Raw genomic sequence first — 22,623 nt, 5'->3', positions numbered from 1 at the left:
AGTCAAGGAAATGTATGTAGACCTGTATTCATTCATTCATTCATTCATTCAATAATTAATTTGTTCATTTACGAAACATTTATTGAGGAGCTAGTATATTCCAAGCACGAGACGGACCACAGTGCGTAGTGTATGGTGTGAATGAAAAGACATTGTCCTGCCTTACCGAACTTAAAATGTACCAGACATCAAAAAAATTACAATAGTACAAAGATAACTACTTGGTTACAGTTGTGATGTGTTGTATGAGACAAACAACAAGAAGGAAATGTGCAGTTAGAATTCATGACGGGATTCTCATATGGGGGACAAGTCGTCTTGTGAGGGGGAGAGACATGCCCACGTACAATAGATTCTTCCAGTGAGGTTTTATCAGAGGGAATTAGTGTTATTTCCCAAAGTCAATTAAGTCAATATTCCTCAAGAACCGTACAGACTCCTGATTTACGAAACTGTTGCTTCTGGGATTATTCTCAACTGTAGGATTTTGTTCTTAGTACCTAGTTTGTGTCTAATTGCCCCAAGGTTTGAACAGGTTACACTTAAATACATATATATATATATACACTTAAATATATACACTTAAATATACACTTAAATATATGTATATATACATAATTATGTACATTTTTGTAATGAAGTGTTGAATGTATTATTCTTTTTTTTAATGTTTGTTTACTTTTGAGAGAGAGAGAGAGAGAGAGAGAGCAGGGGAGGGGCAGAGAGAGGGAGTCACAGAATCTGAAATGGGGTCTAGGCTTTCAGCTGTCAGCACAGAGCCTGAAGAGTGGTTCAAAACCATGAACTGTGAAATCATGACCTGAGTCTAAGTCAGACACTTAACCAGTTGAGCCACCTGGGTGTTCCATGAATGTATTATTCTTAATTTTAAAAAAACAATATAGATGAAGGAAGAATTCTTTTTGTTCTTCTCTTCACCATCACAGACCCCTCCAAAAGAAGCTATTACTGTTATCAATTTAGCATATATTTAAACACTAAGTGATATTTTTATATGATTAAATTGTTTTATAAAAAGCATTATCAAATGTGTGTGTGTGTGTGTGTGTGTGTGTGTGTGTGTGAGTATCTCTTGCTTAAGCCTTGTGAGTACCTATCAACCTGGATCTTGTTTTAAATTTTATTTTTACATTTTATTTTTTTGAGAGACAGAGAGAGACAGAGCATGAGCAGAGGAGAGGGAGACACAAACTCTGAAGCAGGCTCCAGGTTCTGACCTGTCAGCACAGAGCCTGATGTATGGCTCGAACCCATGAATATGAGATCATGACCTGAGCCAAAGTCAGATGTTGAACCAAATGAGCCACCCAGGTGTCCCCTGGGTCATTTTTCTAAACCATAGAATACTCCACAGTATGGCCACATCCTAACTCATTTAACTATTTACCCATTGACAGCCAGTTCATTTTTCTTTTATTATTTTATCTCAAACATTGCTGAAATGAAAATTCTCATTCACATCTCAGTGTTCATAAAATAGCATCAGAGTATAAAACTAGGGCCGTGCTAAGAATTGGAATTTCTGGGTTAAGAGTAGGTACATTTTTTTAAAAAATGTTTTTTAATGTTTATTTTTGAGAGAGATAGAGCATGAGTGGGGGGAGGGGCAGGGAGATAGAGGGAGACACAGAAACTGAAACAGGCTCCAGGCTCTGAGCTATCAGCACAGAGCCCAAGGCAGGGCTCAAACCCGTGAACCGTGAGATTATGACCTGAGCCAAAGTCGGTTGCTTAACTGACTGAGCCACCCAGGCACCCCAAGAGTAGGTACATTTTATGTTGACACAACCAAAAGAGCTGACAAAATACTATACAATACTGATTTACATTATGATATCTTATATATGAAATGTGGGTTCTCAAATTCATCAACATGCAGCCTTATCAAGCTTTCTAACTTTGATAAGGTGAGGAGCACTCTGTGCTTCACTGGACCACCTTTGGTGATGAAAACGACTGGCTGGCAGGTAACCATCTCATCGGCCCCACCTCCTGTATTATTTCCTTTGAAGAATGAGTTGGATTAGTCCCTGGTGAATCTGCTTTGTCTTAACACTGTAGATGATGGGGTTGAGCACAGGAGGCACCAGAAAACAGACATTGGCCAAGAGTAGATGGACAGCAGGTACAGCGTGCTTCCTGAAGCGGTGCACCAGAGCCATGCTGATCATGGGCACGTAGTACACAAGCACTGCACACATATGTGAAACACATGTGTTGAGAGCCTTCCACCTCCCCAGAGGTAATGCCCAGCACAGTGTAGAAGATCAACACATAAGAAAGGATGATGAGCAGTGAGTCCAGCCCAAAAGTGGAAATAATGCAGAGCCCCAGGATGCTGTTGGGACGTGTATCCCCACAGGGCAGTTGGATTAGATCTAAGTGAAGGCAGTAGGAGAGGGAGAGGACGTTGTGGCCACAGAAGGGCACACGCTTCAGGAGGAAGGCAGTGGGGACATGAGCATCACACTCTTCAATCCAAGTGCAGCACCAGTACCAGCAATAAGGGGCCCTGTCAGGATGGCGGTGTACCTCAGTGGGTTGTAGATGGCCAGAAAGAGGTCCACCAACATGGCCAGCAGAACTCCTGACTCCATGATGGAAAATGAATGTATGGAGAACATCTGCAACAGGCAGGCTTCAAAGCAGATCTCATTGGCACCAAAAAGGAAGATGCCCAACACAGTGGGCAGTGTAGAAGTAGAGACACCAAGCTCTGCAAAGGCCAGCATAGCTAGGAAAAGGTACATCGGCTGGTGCAGAATGGTGTTTTTCCTGATCACTGCCAGGATCGCGCTATTGCCCATAAGGGCCACCAGGTATATGGAGCAGAATGGGAAGAAAAATGAAGGGTGCAGGGCCTCCAGACCGGGGAGGCCAGTCAGCAGGAAATATTTGGGGATGAATTGACTGCTGTTGAACATTTTCCTATGTCTGGAGTCCAGGGACTTTGACCAAGGCAGGTGCCAGAGATACAACCTGGGGTGAGACACATAAAGGTTATTGGAGATTGGGAACCTGAGATTTCCTCTGCCTTGTAGGATCTGCCAACTCATGTCTCTCCTCCCATTCATGACCAGTACCTTTTGGTCTTCGATGATAAACAAAAATGTGGAGTCATTCTTGCAAATAGGTATAGCTCCAGAATAAGGGAATCTGGTAGAGTATTTTAACATCATATTTAAAACTGATCCATAGTGGGTTCACTGAGTATATTTGATGGGAACTGAATGTTTTCCATGTCTCCATCAAGAGAGGGTATTGTGTAGTTTTAAAAAGACATTATCGTAAGGACACTAACACAATGAAAGCTGTAATCTACCAGACATTCTATAAATTCCCTATTAGAAGATGTTGGATTTTAAGGAGCCAATGGGGATGGGGGTTAATAAAATTACTTCAATGTTGGCATAAAATCGATCAAGAGATACAGCTACTAAATGCCCATCTCTGCTACTCCAAGTAGCATCGAAGACTGCCCTTCACTGGAGACACAGACTTATCTAGTTTTACTGGATAAAACATCTCTAAATTGGGCTCAGTTCTCTATGTTCCTTCTTCAACCTCCCGGATGATCCCTTTGGCTCTTATAAACAGTAGGAGAAAGCACAGAAAAAGTCAGTGTTTTTAAGGTTAATGAAAAGAACCCACTGGAATTTCTATTAATGGAAAGAAGCATTCTGCCCATTGGAGAATTCCCCTCCCATTGTCAATCCACACATGACAGCATGGTTAATCAATACTTACTATGTCAATGGAAACGAGGGGCAGTAGTCCTGGAGCATGGTCCCTTCAGATCATATTTCTGAAACTGCACATATAAAAACAAAAATATTTATGCATGATGGCCTACCTCAATAGTGCTGATATCTTCTGAAACCCTGTCTGGGAAGGCAACATGCATCTCTTTACACTATCCAAAAGATGTATCTGTTGAGAGAGGCAGAGACCTCTACATACCAAGAAGAGATGTCTATGAGAAGACTTCTGACCTCAGGATGAAATATCAGTTTAAAATCTATGTGTTAGAAAGAAAAATGAGAGAGGAAGAAAATGATATCTCTCTCATCAAGTATAGAAACCCAGATCTTATTCCCCACTGGAAGCAAACGCAAAAACATGACATGGGGAGAAATATATAGTCAATGAGGAAGTTAGAGATACTGAGTGATGGGATATGGTTGAGCCTGTAAGCCATGTTTTTAAATTCCTGATTTCTACTTTCAAGTGAGCTCTATGTTTAAATATGTAAAATGGAAATAGTCATACACTAGATAAAAAAATTAAGGGGACTAAACATAATAATGTATATAAAAGAGTCTTATAAAGTACCCAGTAATCATCAGCTATAAGAAAGTAATATTGGCCATTGTGGAGGACATTGGCTCTTCAGTGAAGACCCATGGCTTCTCTCTGAGGGCTAGACTTCAGTGATGACATAAGGTGTTCCTTGATCAGGAACCTTTGATGCTGCTGCTACTCTGAGCCTGACCGCTTTTCTAATTAGTATATTGTCTCTTTCATCTTGACCTTCCATTCCTCAATTCCGCATATTAACAGTCTAAGTCATTTACTTCCTTTTATAGTGCATAAGATTCTGATACGTTTTTAGCAGTCCCTTGGATTACTTAGAGTTCAGTATTCACTTAAAATTGTGCACCTTATTTATTGCTCCCAGTTTGTTCCTGTTATGTATTTTGGAATTTCGGAGCAGTGTGCATAAAAGATAGGGTTGCAGACTATGGAATCAGATTGCCTTGGTGGGAATCCTGAGTCAGTCATGATCCGAGGGGCTCTCCATTCCCTATCTGTAAAGCAGAGAATCACTATAATATGTAGCCACAGGCTTGTCTGAAGCTTAAACAAATGAACCTGTATGGAGCAGTTAGCATACAATACACTTACAGTAATTGTTATTAATGGATAATATTCTTTTTCTTTTCTTTTTATTTGCAATTAAGCAATTTCTTAATTGCCTAAGATTTTCTAGATTGAAGAAATCAACTTTGTATCTTTCTGCCAGCCTTTTTACATTGAGTCATTATAGGTGTCTGGAATGCCTCGGAGACATCATTTACTCCTTCTTCCTTATCCATCAGGGACACTGCATGCCACCCATATTTTAAAAGCCTGCTGCTTTCCACAAGTACCTGTGAGCATTAAAAACAAACAAACAGGGGCGCCTGGGTGGCTCAGTCAGTTAAGCACCTGACTTTGGCTCAGGTCACGATCTCACGGCTCATGAGTTCAAGCTCCATGTAGGCCTCTGTGCTGACAGCTCAGACCCTGGAGCCTGTTTTGGATTCTGTGACTCACCCCCCCCCCCCCGGCTCTGCCCCTCCCCTGCTTATGCTCTGTGTCTCTCTATCTCTCAGTAATAAATAAATGTTAAAAAAATTCAAACAAACAAACAATGTTTGCCTGAGAAGTGAGCCCCTGTGTAGAACTGCCAGTACAGAGTATCACCCACCACCTCAAAGGAAGCCCATGAAACCTGAGAGAGAATATGCCTGTGGGTGGTACTGGCTGTGGGAAGGGAGAGTGGTCTGAGGTCCAGCCTACACTTTGGGTTTGTCGTCTTCATTGTCTGTTGGCCAGTGTATTAATTTTGGAGACACCAAGAAAAAAAGGGAAAGAACCTGATTCTAAAATGCATGGGATCCCCCTGGCACTTCAAAATGGTCCGGTGGAGAGGGAGTCAGTGGCATCTGAACATCATCCATCGGTGTGAATTAGTAAGAGGAACAGTGATTTTTGCTACCCAGCTACTGTTGAAGATGAAAGGAAAAGTCTTCGTATCCCGTACGTTCATCTTCTTTGAATGGCATGCTTCTTAGTGCTGATAAAACTCCAGTGAGACCTAGCTTCTTGACTTGACTGGTCTGTAAATCCTGACACACCCTAACATGTCTTTTCCCTCCTGGTCATTCCTGTGTGTTTTTTTTTTTTTTTTTTTGTTCTGTTTTGTTTTTGTTACTGTTTACTTTCCATGCCTGTTTTTCCTTTCTTAAGCACTTCAGCATTTAGTACAACTAAAAATCACATTTTAGAACAAATACAACCTGCACCGCTGTTGTATAACATCTGGCTCAGATGTCAGTCCTGGGATGTCTTCCTCATGTCAGGCATGTGGTTAATCACTTTCTGCACCAGCACCTCTCTCCTCTAGCACTCAGTCCCATATATTGCTGTTTAGTTGTTTGTTAGTCTTCCAAGGAACACTTAGGGCCTGTATTTTGAGCATGTCCCCAGGGCTTTATAAAAGGGAAAGGATAAAGGGAGGGAGGGAACAGGAAAGAAGGCGCATGTTGATGTATGGTGATATATTCTAGGCTGGGAGCTAAGAGCAGGAAGTGGTGGAAGAACTTTGTCTTCTTCTATCGAATGAGAGTCTCTCTGAAGACAAAAGTAATGTAATATACTGTTACTTCATTGTAGATGAAGAGCTGTTATTATAGGAGGTCTGAGGTCCATGCTGATGAGTGAGGTGTGTGGGTTGAGTGGGAAATATGAGGACAGGCTAAAGCAGGTCTTATCCTGAGAATACTCAAAATGACCCACTCTTATATATTTTACAGCTTGAGAGAGTGAGAAGTTGGCATTTCAAGTGACTTGCCAAGTCATGCTGGCAAAACTGCAGTTAAAGAGGAGAGCGAGGAAGCCTGAACAAAAGCCACACAAGGAAGCCAGTGATAAATGGGTTGGGCATGGGGATGAGTCAGCCAGAAGAGGGTGAAGGACTGTGAAAAACACAGGTCATCAAGGAGCTAGGGTTGAGAGGGACCAGGCCCCACAGGTTATGTGGCTGCCTGCATGGGACGGAGGGGACAAGGACCATTGGTGTGGAAAGTGAAAGAGAGGAGGGTAAATGGCCCTAAGCAACAAAGATTTAAAAAGAGAATTAAATATCTAGTTTAAAAAGATTGGATTTGAAGACAAAATGGCCGTTTCCCTGTCCCAGATTTCCTGAATTAACAGAGAGGAGTTGAGTAAAACAGACTCAGGTGTTTCTCTGCCATAGTGAGGGTTTCTGGATAAAAGTCTGCATCCTTCCCAGAGGGCAGGGGTCTTTCGTGGCAGGAGGAAAGGGGAACAGAAAGCCTGTACTGGAAAGGAGATGTATCTCAGAAAGAAGACCCCGGGTTCAGATCACCTGAACAGATTTCCCATTCTCCTGATCCCACAGGCTGGACTTCAGGCCAACCCTGTTCCTCTCCTACAAAAACCCACCTGCCCTTCAAGGTGGCAGGTCTCAGGCCAGATCTCCACCTCACTACCTGGAAACAGGGGCTGACTGGCCTTCTTCTTTATCATGACTTCAGAATTAGCCTTCTCCTTCCCCCAGTTTTGCCAGTCAGTCCCCTGCTGGACACAGGTAAACCAGCCTCAGAATGTGCTGCCTCCAGGCCTACAGAAGTAATTAAGCCAAGAGCAGAGGATCCCAGGGGATGCTGTCTGGGGAACTTTAAGTCAAACTCTGAGAAAATATAGAACAAGATGATGCATGCATGTGTGGATGTGTAAACATACACGTCCATGTGAGCATTCTTTTATGTGCATTTGCGAGTGTGTAAATTTATGTAAATGTGCATATAAACACATGCCTGTGTGTGCATATGTGTGTAGATGTATGCGTAACCATGCTGCTTGTTTAAGAATTTTGTTTGCAAGTTTGCATGAATCTATGAGCATGTGTCCACAAATATAATTGAATGTATATTCACGTAGGTGGTGATATGACATAGGTATGTCTTTAAGTCATTAACCCAAGGAAAGAACCTCCAGATCTGAGAAAAAAGGTGCAATTAATTGAATGTAGATTCATGTCTGTATGTGCATGAGTGTATTGCATTTCTCTCTAATCTTATGTATTTGTATGACAGTATATGTTTGCTTAAAGAGTCATCTAAAATACTCTTATAGGGGCGCCTGGGTGGCGCAGTCGGTTAAGCGTCCGAGTTCAGCCAGGTCACGATCTCGCGGTCCGTGAGTTCGAGCCCCGCGTCAGGCTCTGGGCCGATGGCTCGGAGCCTGGAGCCTGTTTCCGATTCTGTATCTCCCTCTCTCTCTGCCCCTCCCCCGTTCATGCTCTGTCTCTCTCTGTCCCAAAAATAAATAAAAAACGTTGAAAAAAAAAATTTAAAAAAATAAAATACTCTTATAATTGTCTTATATCCTAATCCTTATTAGTCAGTGACATTCCTGTGTCCTGTAGGGACAGGAGAAATTGCCTTATGCTGAAACTGGCAAAGTATGATCTAAGCAGCCCTTGGAATTTGCACCTTGTACTAAGACCTGGCAGTTCTTTTGTTAGGTTAGTGGCTCAAGGACATACTTCTGTCAGTTCGTTATACTACCTACAGGTCTGACACACTCTCGACCCCAATTTTTCTCATTCTGGTTATAAATTAGGCTTTGATGCCTCTCCTCAACTTAGTTCTGTCCCAGACTATGATACGGACAAAAAAAGCAACACTGGAAAGTTCCTCTTAGATCTAAAAATAAAGTTATCCCCGGTGAATGTGTATAGTAGAAATATTATATTTTGATGAATTGTGGCCAACTCGGAGGTTAATCCAAAAAATGTGAAGTGATGATTCAACTTCCCGTATCATCAGAGTAACTTATCACCAATGACATTATTGTACAATTAAAGTTCTACCAAATAAGTAGAGGAGAAAACATAAAAATCACTCTGAACATGCAAACATTTGAGTAAAAAATATAATCATTCTTTTTAATGTAAGAAAGTAGTGGATATATATTTGTATGTGTATACATAAGTAGTAGTAAGCATCAACTTTATTTGATTTTAACATTAGAGTTAATTCATGATGTACCATCAAACTAAGATAGGTAAACAGAACTTGTTTTGTGGTATGAAGGCTCTAAAAAGAAGGTTTCACTCATTCCTCATTTGGAGTTGCTCTAGTCCATTCCCAAAGTCTCACTGTGTCTTCCCCAGTGAAACCACCTTGAGGATGGCCCTGAGGATCTGCTGGGTCTTGATGCTATAGAACAGGGTTCATCAGGGGTGGGAAGAGCACAGAGACAGTGCCCATGAAGATGTGCACCAAGGGTGAGGTGTGGTGCCCAAACCTGTGCACAACAGACAGGCCTAGCACAGGCACATAGAAGCAGAACATGGCCAGGATGTGTGAGACAGAGGTGTTGAGGGCCTTGAGCCTCTCCCCGGCAGAGGCGATGGCCAGCACAGTGTGGACAATGATAGTGTAGGAGAGCAGGATGAAGAGGACATCGGAGCCCATGGCCAGCATGATGATGCACAGCCCATAGAGTCTGTTGAAATGTGTGTCAGAGCAGGTCAGGAGGATCATGTCCTGGTGAAGGCAGTAGGCATGGGACAGTGCCCTGGGGCGACAGTAGTCAAACTTCAGTAGGTGCAGTGAGGGTGCCGCAGTGATGGCAGCACTCCGCACGCCCAGCACAGCCCCGGCTAGTGGCACACGAGAACCTGTGAGCACTGACGCATAGTGCGGTGGGAATCGGATGACCACCGGGCAGTCCAGAGCCATGGCGAAGAGCACCACTGACTCCATGAAGGAGAAGGAGTGTAGAAAGTGTTGCTGCAGAACACAGGGCACCAGGCCCACCATCCGGGCATCAAACCACAGCACACCCAGCACTGAGGGCAGCGTGGACATGCACAGGCCCAAGTCTGTCACAGCCAGGATGGCCAAGAAGTAGTACATGGGCTGGTGGAGAGAAGGCTCAGTTCGTACCAGATGCAAGATGGTAGCATTACCTACGAGGGCCACCAGGTATCCTACAAAAATGGGTAGTGAGATCCAGTGGTGAGCCCATTCCAGGCCTGGGAAGCCAGTCAGCAGGAACGTAGAGAAGCTCGCGTTGGCATTTGGTAGGGTGGATATCCTCATTCTCAAGAAGTCTATTCACTCTAGGAAAAGGGGGTAGTACTTTGAAGGTTACTAGATCATTACCATGAACACCTCTGCTATCACTGGACACCAGTCCCCTGCTGGTGTAGGCTCAATGACCTCTGGCCTCTGCATGCCGTGGACTCAATGACCTCTCAATTCACCAATGACCACACAAACAGCTTGTCCTTTTCCTGCTTCCTCCCTTCTTTCTCTTCTTCCCATTCATCCTTCTACTTACCTCAGTGACAGTAAGCCTCGAGAGGGGTTTTCTCTGCTTTTGTTCTTAACCACTAGTGAAAGATAAGGTTGGGTTTTTGTTTTTTTTAACTTAGAAAAATTTAGAGCTCCACCTTAATAGAATGCTGAGATACTCTGAAATTCTGTTACTCCTAAGTTGTCTTCTGTGTCTGACCTTACCCCTTTGAGATTTTCCTGTAGAAGAAATTATATCTAATTTTTCTAAGCAGATTGAGAATGCCTTAGAGAGTTTCCTCATCCAGTCTGCTCTCCACTTTATCTGCTTATTGCCATTATGAGATCCTCTGCACATATCCCTTTGATTGAGAGAAAAGTTATCCTGCTTCCCTCCACACCCAACCTCTCTCAAAGAACCAAAGACTAGCTCTCTAGTACCTTATGCTTCAAGCATCTAATGTCCCTGGGAAGTCATGCTTATTCATTCTATATAGTCTACCTCTTTAAAGCTGCTTCCTTTACTATAATTCCTGGAATTTCTTTATTTTCAAATCTAAAATCAGAGTCCACTGACATTCCTCTTCCTTCCTTCCTTCCTTCCTTCCTTCCTTCCTTCCTTCCTTCCTCCCTTCCTTTGTTTTAATGTTTATTTATTTTTGAGAGAGACAGTGTGCAGGTGTGTGTGAGTGGATGAGGGGTAGAGAGAGAGGGGGACAGAAGATTCAAAGCAGGCTCAGCGCTGAGAGTAGAGAGACCGATGCAGGGCTTGATCCCACAAACCATTAGATCATGACCTCAGCTGAAGTCAGATGCTTAACCAACTGAGCCACCCAGGCACCCCTCTTTATTTCTTTCACCCTTTCTTTCTTTCACCTTTCTTTCTTTCTTTCTTTCTTTCTTTCTTTCTTTCTTTCTTTCTTTCTTTCTTTCTTTCTTTCTTTCTTTCTTTCTTTCTTCTTCTGTGTTCTTAAAGGTACCTGTCCTCAGAAATCAAGCTGGAGACCTGACACAACTTTAATAAATCAGGGCAACTTATTAGAGTGTATTTCCCAAGTAGGTATTGCAAAAAATGCATGTCAGTAAGTGTACCTTGAAACAGAAGCAATAATGACAAAGCTTGTTCTTTGCTTAAATTAGTTTATTAAAAACCAAAAATAGGGATACCTAGAGAGGTGCTCACAAGACAAGCCCTGCTATCCCGGATCTCCGTGCCTGATACAATATTTGCTTCTGCATCCTCATCAGTAAAGTAATGATAATGATATTTCCTAATTAAAGAATGGATGTGTTTTTATTTGCACATGATTTATATAAAATTTAGCACCAAGTCTGGAATATAATAAACAATAAATGTATTTGTTGTTGTCAAAGCACTGATTTTCTTGTATTCTTCCCCTACAGTTTTTACTCTTTATCTCCTCCTGTTATGAAAAAATTAACTCCATCTCCTATTTAATATGACAGTGCTTTAGACCTTGGCATAAGTGCCATGTGACTTTGGAAGATTGGGGAACTACTGACAGTCAAACAGACTGAGGGAGTAATTGGGGCAAAGTGATAAAAGGGGATACTGAGGAATAGATCACAACACATACTGAGGGACAGATAGGGATGAAATTGTGGCCTTAATAAGAATATGCTGAGGGAGACCCATGGTTCAGGAAGCAGAGGAGGCTGGAAGAGGAGGAAATGGATGAAGAAGGACAGGGTGTGGTGAACACTGGTGAGGAAGATGTTGAAGGACAGGAAAGGGTCAGCTGGGTGTCAGGGAGAAAGGAGCTTGTGTGACTTCGAGGAAGAGCCTGAGAAACACAAGATGAGGACATGTGAGGCCGACCTTGGAGGACAGAGGAGCTGGAGGATGGTGAAGCTGAAGTCAGAGAGAGGTTTCTGGAAGGCTGAAAGGAGGGAGACCGCCAGACAGACACAGACCGAGAACTGGGGAGAGGTCAGGGCCTGAGGGACAGCGAAGGGGAAAACCAAGGGCTAAACTGATAGGAAGCTTAGAGACTGAGGGAGTATTTGCGGGGGGCGGGGGGAGGAGAGGGAGAACAGAGAGAGGTAGGGGCAGAGTTGAACAGAAGAGGGGAATTGAGGAGAAGGAAAAAAATCTGTGAGACAACTTGAGAGAGAGGCTAGGCAACAGAGAGGCTGGAGATGGGGGATGTGGTCAGACACTGAGGCACTGACATGGAGAAGCATGAGGAACGGAGGGATGGGAAGGCACCCGGGAATCTCCCACAGCTCTCTGTTCAGTCTTACCCTCTCAAGCCCACTGGGCAGTGAAGAATCTATGGAGACCTGTGGCCCTCCAGACACAGTTCATTAGGCAGTACAGTGTGGTGATGAAGGAAGTAGCTCTGGAGTCAGATTTACATCCCAATCATAACTCCCCCATTTATTAACTCTGTAGTTGTGCAAATTATTTGCTTAATCTCCGTTTCCTCACCTGAAAGAGTAGGCCAGTTACTCTCCCTGCTTTGTAGATTATAGAGCCATTTACAAGAAACTAAATGTGGTGCAGTTAGAACCATACACTCAACAGCTGTAGATTATTATCTGCCATTTCCAGCACTGCCTTCTTATTGGAAGATCTCCACAAGTATCTACCGTATGAGAGCTATAGCTCTTCCTTTCATTTCTGCAGCAAGCTCTAAGGGAAGGTCAATCAGCAATCCAATAGTAGTGAGGAGTGAGAAGCTCAGGGTTGGGACTTTGAGCTCTTTAAGCAGTTTTTGAACACCCAGCCACATGACTTTGGTGAAGTGACTGAATCCTTCTCCACGTTTGTCTTTTTCTGTGATGGAAAATTTTCACATGTTCCCTGCCTTCTTTCCAGGGAAACTATGTTGGGAGCCACATACATTGGGATAGAGTAGAGATTATGATCCATCCCTGCCATAATCCTGTATCACTCTAGTCCAAAGCCCAGCCCAGTGCTGGGGGAGGTCACCAAGAGGCCATGACTATAGGTTGACCTACAAGATGGACCCAGGTAATCCAAGGTTTCTGACCCTTCACCTCCAGCCTTGGAATGTGCATTCCACCTGCCTTCCCCACTCTCAGAAGCTGCTCCAAGGACACAGCCTTAAAAGAGTAAGGTGTTTTGAGCCCATCTGGATGGTGTACATGACCGAATCCGGTTAAGATTCTGGTGATGGGTGCAGAGAGCTACTTTTCTTGTGGTTCCCAACATATGCCTTGTATATAAATTCCCTTGCTTATTAAACCTGCCGTCTACCAATCTGGAGGGGACTGCCTCCTTCATTCTCTCCCTGCCCTCCATGTGCCAGGGCCAGTTTCACATTTTACCCAGGAAGCTGCTGTGTTTGCACACCAACACCCAGTTACAAATTCTTGTCTCTCTTTCTAACCCAAAAGATCAAGGGGGAGATACCATGGAACAGCAGCTCTAACCACAGACTGGCCATAATCCTGGAAGCTGCCCTATCCCATAACCCTCCTTGTAGACTTGCTAGATAAGAGGTACTAGAAAGGTCACTGGGTTGGCTGCCTCTATCCACCTTCAACACCTTACTGGTCCCTTGTTGTCTGTGGCTTCTTTCCCCAACCCTGTAGTTCTTCTCACTTCCTGTCCCAGCCTCTTCTGATTAAATCAGGATGCTCTGCTGCAATGGCACTTATATGCCTCTCTGTCCTCCCTTGGCTCTTAGGCCCTCAGAGGAAACTATTTAGATGGCTGTAGACCTGCAGACACTGAAGAGGGATCAGCATCTTCCCAGAATTTAGTCGTTGGGCACACCATTTTTCTTTCATGGAAACTTAGCAACTCGCAAGTACCACCATGAGATATTTCGGCAGATCAGATGATTCTTCATTCTCTTCTCCCACTGGCTGCTATTGTTACAAGAAAATTTACTGGTTGACCCTTCTGTGGTTTTTTTTTCCCCAGTCTAGCTTCCCTTTGAGACTCTCTTTCCTGCTAGGTAGTTATTCTTGCTCATTCATTCAGCAAATATATAGACACTGAAATCTTTGGGACATATACTTAGATGCAATGATCAATAATACATAATCTCTGTCTGCTTTTGAGAAAATGATTGTGTTTTGTAGGAGGCGGACTTGAAAAGGACTAACTCTTCATGACAGAGTAACAAACCAAAAAGATTCACAGGAAATATAAGGATTTAACAGATATTCTTTACTCTTTCACTGGATCCAGCATTCCAGATAGGGAAGGAAACATACAAAGGTTCAGAATTGTCACAAAACAAGATATTATAAAATTACGTGAATTTCAATGACCTGAAAAATGTGTTTCAGTTATATGAAAAATATGTATTTTACAAATAGAATGCTAGCTCTGAAGTCTTAGGAAGGCATTAGGATATTAAATAACATGATTGTAAAGAAATTTTTTGCACATGGGAGCATAGAATTGGTGCTGGTAAATGGGTTGTGCAATTTATTGTCATTAGCACGAATATAACTTTGATGAGTCTTGTTTTGTTGGTTGGTTCTCATTTTTTATTGAAGAGGAAGGCATGGTAGCTGAAAACATAGACACTACACAGGTATAGAAATTCTATGTATAAACTTAGTACTAAAGAAGTTCATATCTATAGCATAGAAGTTAAGGAAAAACTAAGTAATTTTTTTTTTTACTTGAACTTCCTTCAGCAAAACAGGCCCTTGTCCCAAATAGACTGACCCAATCTGGAGAGAAGGTCTGGCATAACCATCTAAGAAAATTATACAGAGTTGTAATTGGGTCTTGGTCTAGGATGCAGGAGATATTTAACTAAGGAATGTTCCTTTCCTATGGGAACCTCAAGCTCCTCATTTTAAAATGTCAAACACAAGAACATCTACTTCATAGCTTTGGTGTGAGAATTAAATAAAACACTGAGCATAAAAATTGTTAGCTTTCAGGGCACCTGGGTTTCTCAGTCGGTTAAGCATCTGACTTTGGCTCAGATCACCATCTCACAGTTCATGGGTTCGAGCCCTGTGTCAGGCTCTGTGCTGAGGGAATCCTGAGGGATTCTGTGTCTCCCTCTCTGTCTGCCCCTCCCCTGCTCACACTCTGTCTCTTTCTCAAAAATAAATAAAAAAACATTGTTAGCTTTTATCATCATTGCCATCATCAACATAATCACACATACATGCTCTTGTACTCTTTGTAAGACATTCTTTTCAGTTATAAAACTCAAATGTGGTTTTTTTTGGAAGCTTTGGGTAATAAAAAGATGGAGAAATGCATAGAAAAAAGACATATATCATAGCTTTTTTCCTATGGATATAAATAGCTGTTGCACAGCAATTGCTTTTTACAGAAATATTTTAAATTTCTTAAATTTAATATTATGTTGAAAATAGTGCTTTCAGTATTTATGTACACTTTTTAATAGCCAAATAATATTTTATCAAATGAATATACTATAATTTATATAACATCCTCTTCCTAGATACCTGGGATGCTGTGAGGTTTTTTTTTTTTTTATCAAAATGAACAATGACACAATTAACATGTAATATTCATTTATTTATTAATACAATGGATATTTATTGAGCACCAGTGTAGGTGCTAAAGATAGCTCTGTGACCACACAGAAAAAATAGGTCCTTGTCCTCAGGGAATGCAAATTTTCATTTACAATTATTTCAGTAGGATAGGTTTCTAGAAGGGGTGCTTCTGAGACACAGAGTATGAATGCATTTAAGTCTTTCAAGGCATCTTGCTTTCTGTAAGAGACAAATCAATTTATGCTCTCACACCAGTGTATGAAAATCCCTTCTTTCCCATGTGCTTGTCCGCACAGATCTTGATTATGAACTCTTTTAATATTTGCTTATTAGCAAGATTAAAATATGTTAATTTGAGTTTTAAGTTCCTATAAGATAGAAGTTTTCAACAATGTCATTATCTATATTTATTTCCTAATTGCAAAAAGAAAGAAATTTAGTGGCCTGTTTGTTCATAAGTGGCAAAAATGGGACTCAAAGTCTAATCCAAATCCAAATCCTATGTTCTTTATACCTCATTCTGCTAACAGGATCCACAGAAAACAAGTTTCCATTCCATATGGGGAAGCCCATTCTGAGTGTCAGAGCCAACATTCAGTAGTGTGGCCTCCTCCCATGGAGACTTCAGTTAAAGCTCAGAATGGACCTATGTTTAAGGAGCACTTGACTTTAGGACTGGAAAGACTCTAGTGCTCCATAGGGTCTCCCACGCCCAAACCACTGGGATTCCAATGGCCCTCTACTCACACACACACATGCACACATACAACACTACACAAACGCAAGAGCTTTTACATCCAGTTTTAGAGTTTGGTTCTTTTTGAAATTTCATTTTGTATTTAATATACATTTTGTAATTAAATAGGACATATTTTAATTATAAAATATAAAGAATGATATAATAGCACCTGGGTGGCTCAGTTGGTTAAGCATCTGACTCTTGACTTTTGGCTCAGGTCATATCCCAGGGTTGTGGGTTCTAACCTCACATCAGGCTCTGTGCTGAGTGTGGAGACTGCTCAGAATTTCTCTCTCCCTCTCTGTCTGTGCCTTCCCCGCTTGTCCTGTCTCTCTCTCTCTCTCCCTCAAAATAAATAAGTAAATAATTTTTTTAAAAAAGAATGATATAATAACCACCTGAGTAAATATGCATCTATATGCATACCTGTTTTTTTTTAATGTTTATTTATTTTTGAGAGAGAGACACAGTGTGAGTGGGGGAGGAGCAGAGAGAGAAGGATACACAGAATCTGAAGCAGGCTCCAGGTTCTGAGCTGTCAGCTCAGAGCCCATCGTGGGGCTGGAACTCATGGACCATGAGACCATGACCTGAGCCGAAGTTGGAAGTTTAACCCATTGAGCCACCGAGGCTCCCCTATGTGTACCTGGTTTTAACAAATCTTAACATTTTGCTTATTTGCCTCATGTTCTTTTTCTAGATCGAGTTAAAACCTTCCATGTAACACAGCTTACTTGATTTACTTCTTTCTTTTCCTGGAGCTGTTTTCTAGCATTTCTTATTTATCAATCTCAGTATAGTTTTTAATGCTTTTTCTGTGTACAGATATATACAGGATATACATTTGGTATTACCAAGTTTTTTTTCCCCAATTTTGCTAACGTTTTTGATAAAATATGGTGTTTTTTGTTATTTATTTTATGTTTCAAATTTCTTATGAAGATGAACATGTTTTCAGATGTTTCTTGGCATATTCGTTTTTTTTTTTTTAATGTTTATTTATTTTTAAGAGAGAGAGAGAGAGAGAGAGAAAGCACAAGTGAGGGAGGGGCAGAGAGAGAAGGATTCAAGACTGGAAGCAGGCTTGAGGCTCTGCTGTGACAGCAGAAAGCCTGATGTGGGGCTTGAACTCCAAAAGCACGAGTACATGATCTAGCTGATGTCAGACGCTTAATAGACTGAACTACCCAGGCGCCCCTATCCTATTCATTTTTTGTGTATGTGCATCGCCTATTCATATCTTTGTTTAATTTCTTATTGGATTCTCTGTCTTTTAAAATTTTTGCTAATTTATAGAGATTCTTTATATATTCTGAACCTTAAGCATCAGTTGCTCATATAGATATACACTGCAGATGAATCTCCTAGTCTGGTTTGTGTTGTCTCTTTGTTTCTGGTATATTCTGTTTTACTCTATTTTCATTGTTTGTCTATCTATATATGTGTATCTACTTATCTGTTCTCTTGTATTTTCTTTTAAAAATCTTCAAAGTTTCCTTTTAACATTTATATCTTTAATTGGATACATTTTTTGTGTGTACTATAAGGTAAAGATCAAATTGTATCTTCCACATGGATAACAAATTTGGCTAGCACTGCTTATTAAATAACTCATTTACTTATTTTTACTTTTTAACATTTTTTCAAGTGTTTATTTATTTATTTTGGGAGGAAGGGCAGAGAGAGAAGGAGTGAATTTGAAGTAGGTTCTGCACTGTTAGCTCAGAGCCCAACACGGGGCTCGATCTCACGAACTGTGAGATCATGACCTGAGCCAAAATCAAGTCAGACGGTTAACTGACTAAGTTACCCAGGTTCCCCCCCAACTGTTTTTAATGTTAACTTTTTCAAGTGCCATCATATCTGAGGTCTTTGTCTGGTCTGCTGCTATCACCATCTCTCCCATTTTGGCCAAGCAAACAGAAAAAAAAAAAAAGCCAAAATTTTAATCAGAAACCAGTCTGACAGATATCAACCATGTGTGTACCATCCAACATGCAAGTTCAGCACAGAATCCACCCACAGGGCTTGATCTCGTGGTTCACGACCTGGCCTGAAGTTGGAAGCTCAACCGACTGAACCACCCAGGCAACGCTTTAATGTTTATTTTTGAGAGAGAGACAGCAAGTGGAGGAGGGGCAGAGAGAGGGAGACACAGAAACTGAAGCAGGCTCCAGGCTCTGAGCTGTCAGCACAGAGCCCAACACAGGGCTCGAACCCACCACCATGAGATCATGACCTGAACCAAAGTCGGACACTTAACCAACTGAGCCACCCAGGCACCCCAAGAGAATTTAGTTTATCAAACAGACACAGCAAGGTTTCTGTTCAGGCAGATCAGGAAGGAGGGGTGGTGGACTATATACAAGGTTTTCCATGCCTCAGGACTGTGAAGAATAACTCTCAGTAAGCACTTCCAGGTCATGGTAACCTGTGCATAGGAGGCTGGAGGCCCAGAGGGCCTGAATTGAGTGAAGCAGAGCTAGGATACTGATGAGGAACATCCTTTGATAAATGCCATCATAAGGGAATCCTCTTGGTCTTCCCGGGTGTGAAGAGAAACCGTTTCCCTAGAAAAGAAGTTCTCTTTCTCAGTTTTGAATCTCTGCTTATGCATTTATGTATCCAAAAATTAATGGCATTTATTCATTGAGCATCTGTTCTCTGCCATTCGTTGTATTTATGGAGATGTACTGGTTAACAAGATGCATAATTCCTCCAGGGAGCTTAATTTAGAAATCCATTCTGGAAAAAGACAAAAAAAAAAAAAAGGAAAAAAAAGAAAGAGAGATGGGGGAGGAGAAGGAGGAGGAACTAAGCTGGAGCATGAAGTAGTACATTATTATGTGACAGATGTTATGCTGGGAAATGCAGGGTTCTGAGGGAGCAGACACACGGAGCATCCACTTTGATGTTGGAGAGAGGGCCCTCAAGGAAATATCCATGAGGAAGCAACCCCAATGCTGAGACTCCAACATGAATCTCATTTAGTCAGTGGTATGGGCAATCTTCTCTGCCAGTTTTAGGTTCACACTCTCCTGAGCGATGGGATCATGACTTACAAATGTTTGCGGTATTTTCCTTCATTGAAATTTTGCCGCATGTCATGTCTTTGTGCAAGATCTCACAACCAAAGTGCCTAGGAACAGACACTGACTTCTGATTCCCGACAGTAAGTCCACAGGAAAGGTAAAATCAGAGAAGTGAGGAGTCAGGAGTGGGGTCAAGGGCTTTTACTAGATGAACAGGATGAGGAGGGAGCACATCCACAGAAAGATTTGGAGGTGTTTTACCTAAATCAGCCATTAGGGAAGAGTGACAGGTTCTGATTCTTCCAATGTGACTAAAGAGTCCAAAGGACATGGCTTAACCAGTATAGAAAGTGAAGAGAAGGACTTTGACCAGGTAGAGAAGAGGGAAGCAGTCCCAAGGAACCATTAATGAAAGGTGCTTTTCTTGAGGTTAATTTATCTCTTCTTTTCCAGGTTCTGTTCTGGATGCTTTTTAATGTACTTTTCCTTTTTAATTTTTGTTCCGTTTCATTTTTGTTTTAATATTTGTACATTGCTGATGACCCTCAACAGAATCTTCTTCCGGGCCGTTTTTGGTGCTACCAAAACAGCAAGGTCTCATACGTAGGAGGAATTATAATTTAAGCAAGAGAACATCAGCACTCGTAACCCATAACTCAGGAAGGAAATCCATACATATTTTAATTAGGGCAGTGGAAAAAAAACTTGGGGAACATGTGGGGTGATGGTAGGTTCTCAATGCTGTAAATCTTTGGCCTGATTTGGGAACTTCTCCTGGGTACCCTCTGGAATCTTTAGCTCCAAGACTTAGTACTGACCTTCTTAAGACCAAGGAGTTTGCTGATGATGTGGCGGATCTCCTTGGTCTTAATACTGTATATGATTGGATTAAGCATGGGAGGCACAAAGAGATAGACATTGGCCATGAGAAGGTGGACAGCAAGTGGGACGTGCTTCCCAAAGCGGTGCACGAGGGACAGCCCCACCATAGGCACAAAGAATATCAGTACAGCACAGAGGTGTGAGGTACATGTTTGGAAGGCTCGGAGCTGCTCCTCTTGGGAGGCCAGTCTTGCCACAGTGTGCAGGATGACCCCATAAGACAGTGCAATGAGCACCAGGTCCAGCATCATAGTGAACACCACCACTGCCAGCCCATACAGGTTGTTGAAGGTGGTATCTGTGCAGGCCAAGTGTATCACTTCCTGGTGTAGGCAGAAAGAATGGGAAAGGACTCGAGGCCCACAGTAGGGAAAAGTCTTCAGGAGGAGGACAAGGGGAACTAGGGCCACAGGTCCCCGGAAGATGACAGCCAGACCTGCCCTGATCACTCGCTGGCTAGTGATAATGACCGAGTACCTAAGGGGGTGGCAGATAGCCAAAAAGCGGTCAAAGGACATAATAAGGAGCACTGAGGACTCCATGAAGGAAAATGAGTGGATACAGAACATCTGGATCTGACAAGCCACAAAGTAGATACCATGAGATTTGAACCAAAAGATTCCCATAGTGGTGGGCAAGGTAGACACTGACAGTCCCAGGTCAGTGAAGGCCAGAAAAGAGAGTAGATAGTACATGGGTCTGTGCAGACGAGGGTTGGTCTTAATAACTATCAGAATGAAACAATTGCCTGAGATGGCCACAAGGTACATAAGGAAAAAGGGGATGAAGATCCAGTGTTCGATGGTGTCCAATCCAGGAAAGCCAGTGAGGTAGAACATGGGACTAAACTGAGTAATGTTGGATAAGAGCATGAATTGAGGACTGAAGAGAGCTATCATTCCTCAGGGATGGAGCTGAAAATAAATGGATATTTCTGGTTATTAGCTCTTCCGGTCTCACTAACAATCACACAGAAGGAGAATCATGACCATCATCTTCTTTGCTATCATCTAGTTCACTATTATCAATTCTACCATTCTACTACGTTTTGTCTTTGATAGCACCACCTTCACCAGATTTTCTTCAGTATTTCTGCAATTTCTATTCCTTCTCAGCCTCCTTTGCTGGCTTCTCTTCATTGCTCATGCTTGAAATATAACCATTCCTATTCTGAGCAATTTTCTGGCCATACTCTATTGTTTCTCCTGGCAATATCATCACTCACATGATTTTATTTACTATCCATACATTGATAAATATCAAATATATAACCCGATAATTTTTACTTTTTATTTTTTATTTCTAGGCTCCTATCTAGCAGCATGTTGAGTGAGCATCTACATCTAGTTGTTTCAAAAGCATGTCAAAAATTCAACTTATAATCACTTCCCCCCAGTAGGGTTTTCATTTGTTATGTTTTCATTAACTCAGTATAGGAAATGTAGACTTCAGAAATAAGTTGAGGAAGAGACATATATTTGAGAGATATTAGTAAATAGACTGGACAAAACCTAAGAAGTGAGTGTAGAGAGAAGTTTCTAGTATTGAGCCCTGGGCAAATCTGGCATTTAGAAGTAGAGAAGAGAGGCTTCACTAAAATATTCTGAGGGAAAATAAAATCCCAGTTGCATCAGGCAAAAAACAGGAGATGGTGGTTTTGGGTGTAAGTGTCATGAGGGATTAATCAATTAAATATAATATCACTAAGGGGTCAAGGTAATAAGGACTGAGAAGCAACCAGAGGATTTAGCGACGAGGAAGTCACGGTTGATTGTGAGAGAGCATTTCCATGGAGTGGTTGGGAATCAAATCTGATTCTAGTGTCCAGATGAAGGAGGCAGTGTAGGATTCCAGGCAGAGATGAGACCCACTGGTTGTTCATAAATTCAAAGTGGAACTGGTCAGCATTCTTGTGTGTTTTTGACCACTGTGTTTATCGGCTCAAATGCAGAAGAGAAGTATGTGGAGAGTTGAAGTTAGGGTAGGCTTGTATGATGACAGTTCAGGGTCTATCAAAGGAGTAATTATGATGATGTGCTGTGGACACTGCACTGCGTAAAATGAAAAGTGAAGACATGAAGGAGTGAGAGATGGTGAAAAAGGACCAGTGATCTAGAGTGCGGGATGGGGTTGAGCTGCCAATTTAAGGTAAAGGACGCAATCCTTGTTAAGAGGAGGTCAGGGCGCTGAAAGTGTGGCTGCTGATTGGATTAGGGGAGGGAATATTGGAATCATAAGAATTTAGTCTGGATCAGTAGTGGAAAGAGCAAAGTGAGTCAGTGCTAAAATTTTAGCCAATAAAATGGGACTGGAAAGGGCTGTGGATGCAACCAGGAGGGGGTAGCAATGATGGTGCATGCTGCCA

At 42.0% G+C, this 22,623-nt stretch overlaps 2 protein-coding genes and 1 pseudogene across 2 annotated transcripts; all 3 read right to left on the bottom strand.

The window, feature by feature from the left end:
• Positions 1-2,018: 2,018 nt before the first annotated feature.
• On the bottom strand, positions 2,019-2,945 carry LOC131488659 (olfactory receptor 51I2-like; annotated as a pseudogene).
• A 6,087-nt stretch (positions 2,946-9,032) lies between these two features.
• On the bottom strand, positions 9,033-9,920 carry LOC131488658 (olfactory receptor 51L1-like). The gene has a single exon (XM_058690518.1). It carries the CDS (start codon positions 9,918-9,920, stop codon positions 9,033-9,035), a length of 888 nt encoding a protein of 295 aa, XP_058546501.1.
• A 10,250-nt stretch (positions 9,921-20,170) lies between these two features.
• LOC131486592 (olfactory receptor 51M1) lies at positions 20,171-21,136 on the bottom strand. The gene has a single exon (XM_058686499.1). It carries the CDS (start codon positions 21,128-21,130, stop codon positions 20,171-20,173), a length of 960 nt encoding a protein of 319 aa, XP_058542482.1. The 5' UTR covers positions 21,131-21,136.
• Positions 21,137-22,623: the final 1,487 nt, after the last annotated feature.

This window comes from Neofelis nebulosa, chromosome 10 (genome assembly GCF_028018385.1).
Source record: "Neofelis nebulosa isolate mNeoNeb1 chromosome 10, mNeoNeb1.pri, whole genome shotgun sequence".
Taxonomy (NCBI): Eukaryota; Metazoa; Chordata; class Mammalia; order Carnivora; family Felidae; genus Neofelis; species Neofelis nebulosa.
The sequence above is the reverse complement of the archived record's forward strand: the minus strand, read 5'-3'. Positions and strand labels throughout refer to the sequence as shown.

Bases quoted from the DNA above. Each gene is read 5' to 3' on its own strand.
- LOC131488658 (XM_058690518.1), bottom strand. From the start codon at position 9,920: ATGAGGATATCCACCCTACCAAATGCCAACGCGAGCTTCTCTACGTTC.
- LOC131486592 (XM_058686499.1), bottom strand. From the start codon at position 21,130: ATGCTCTTATCCAACATTACTCAGTTTAGTCCCATGTTCTACCTCACT.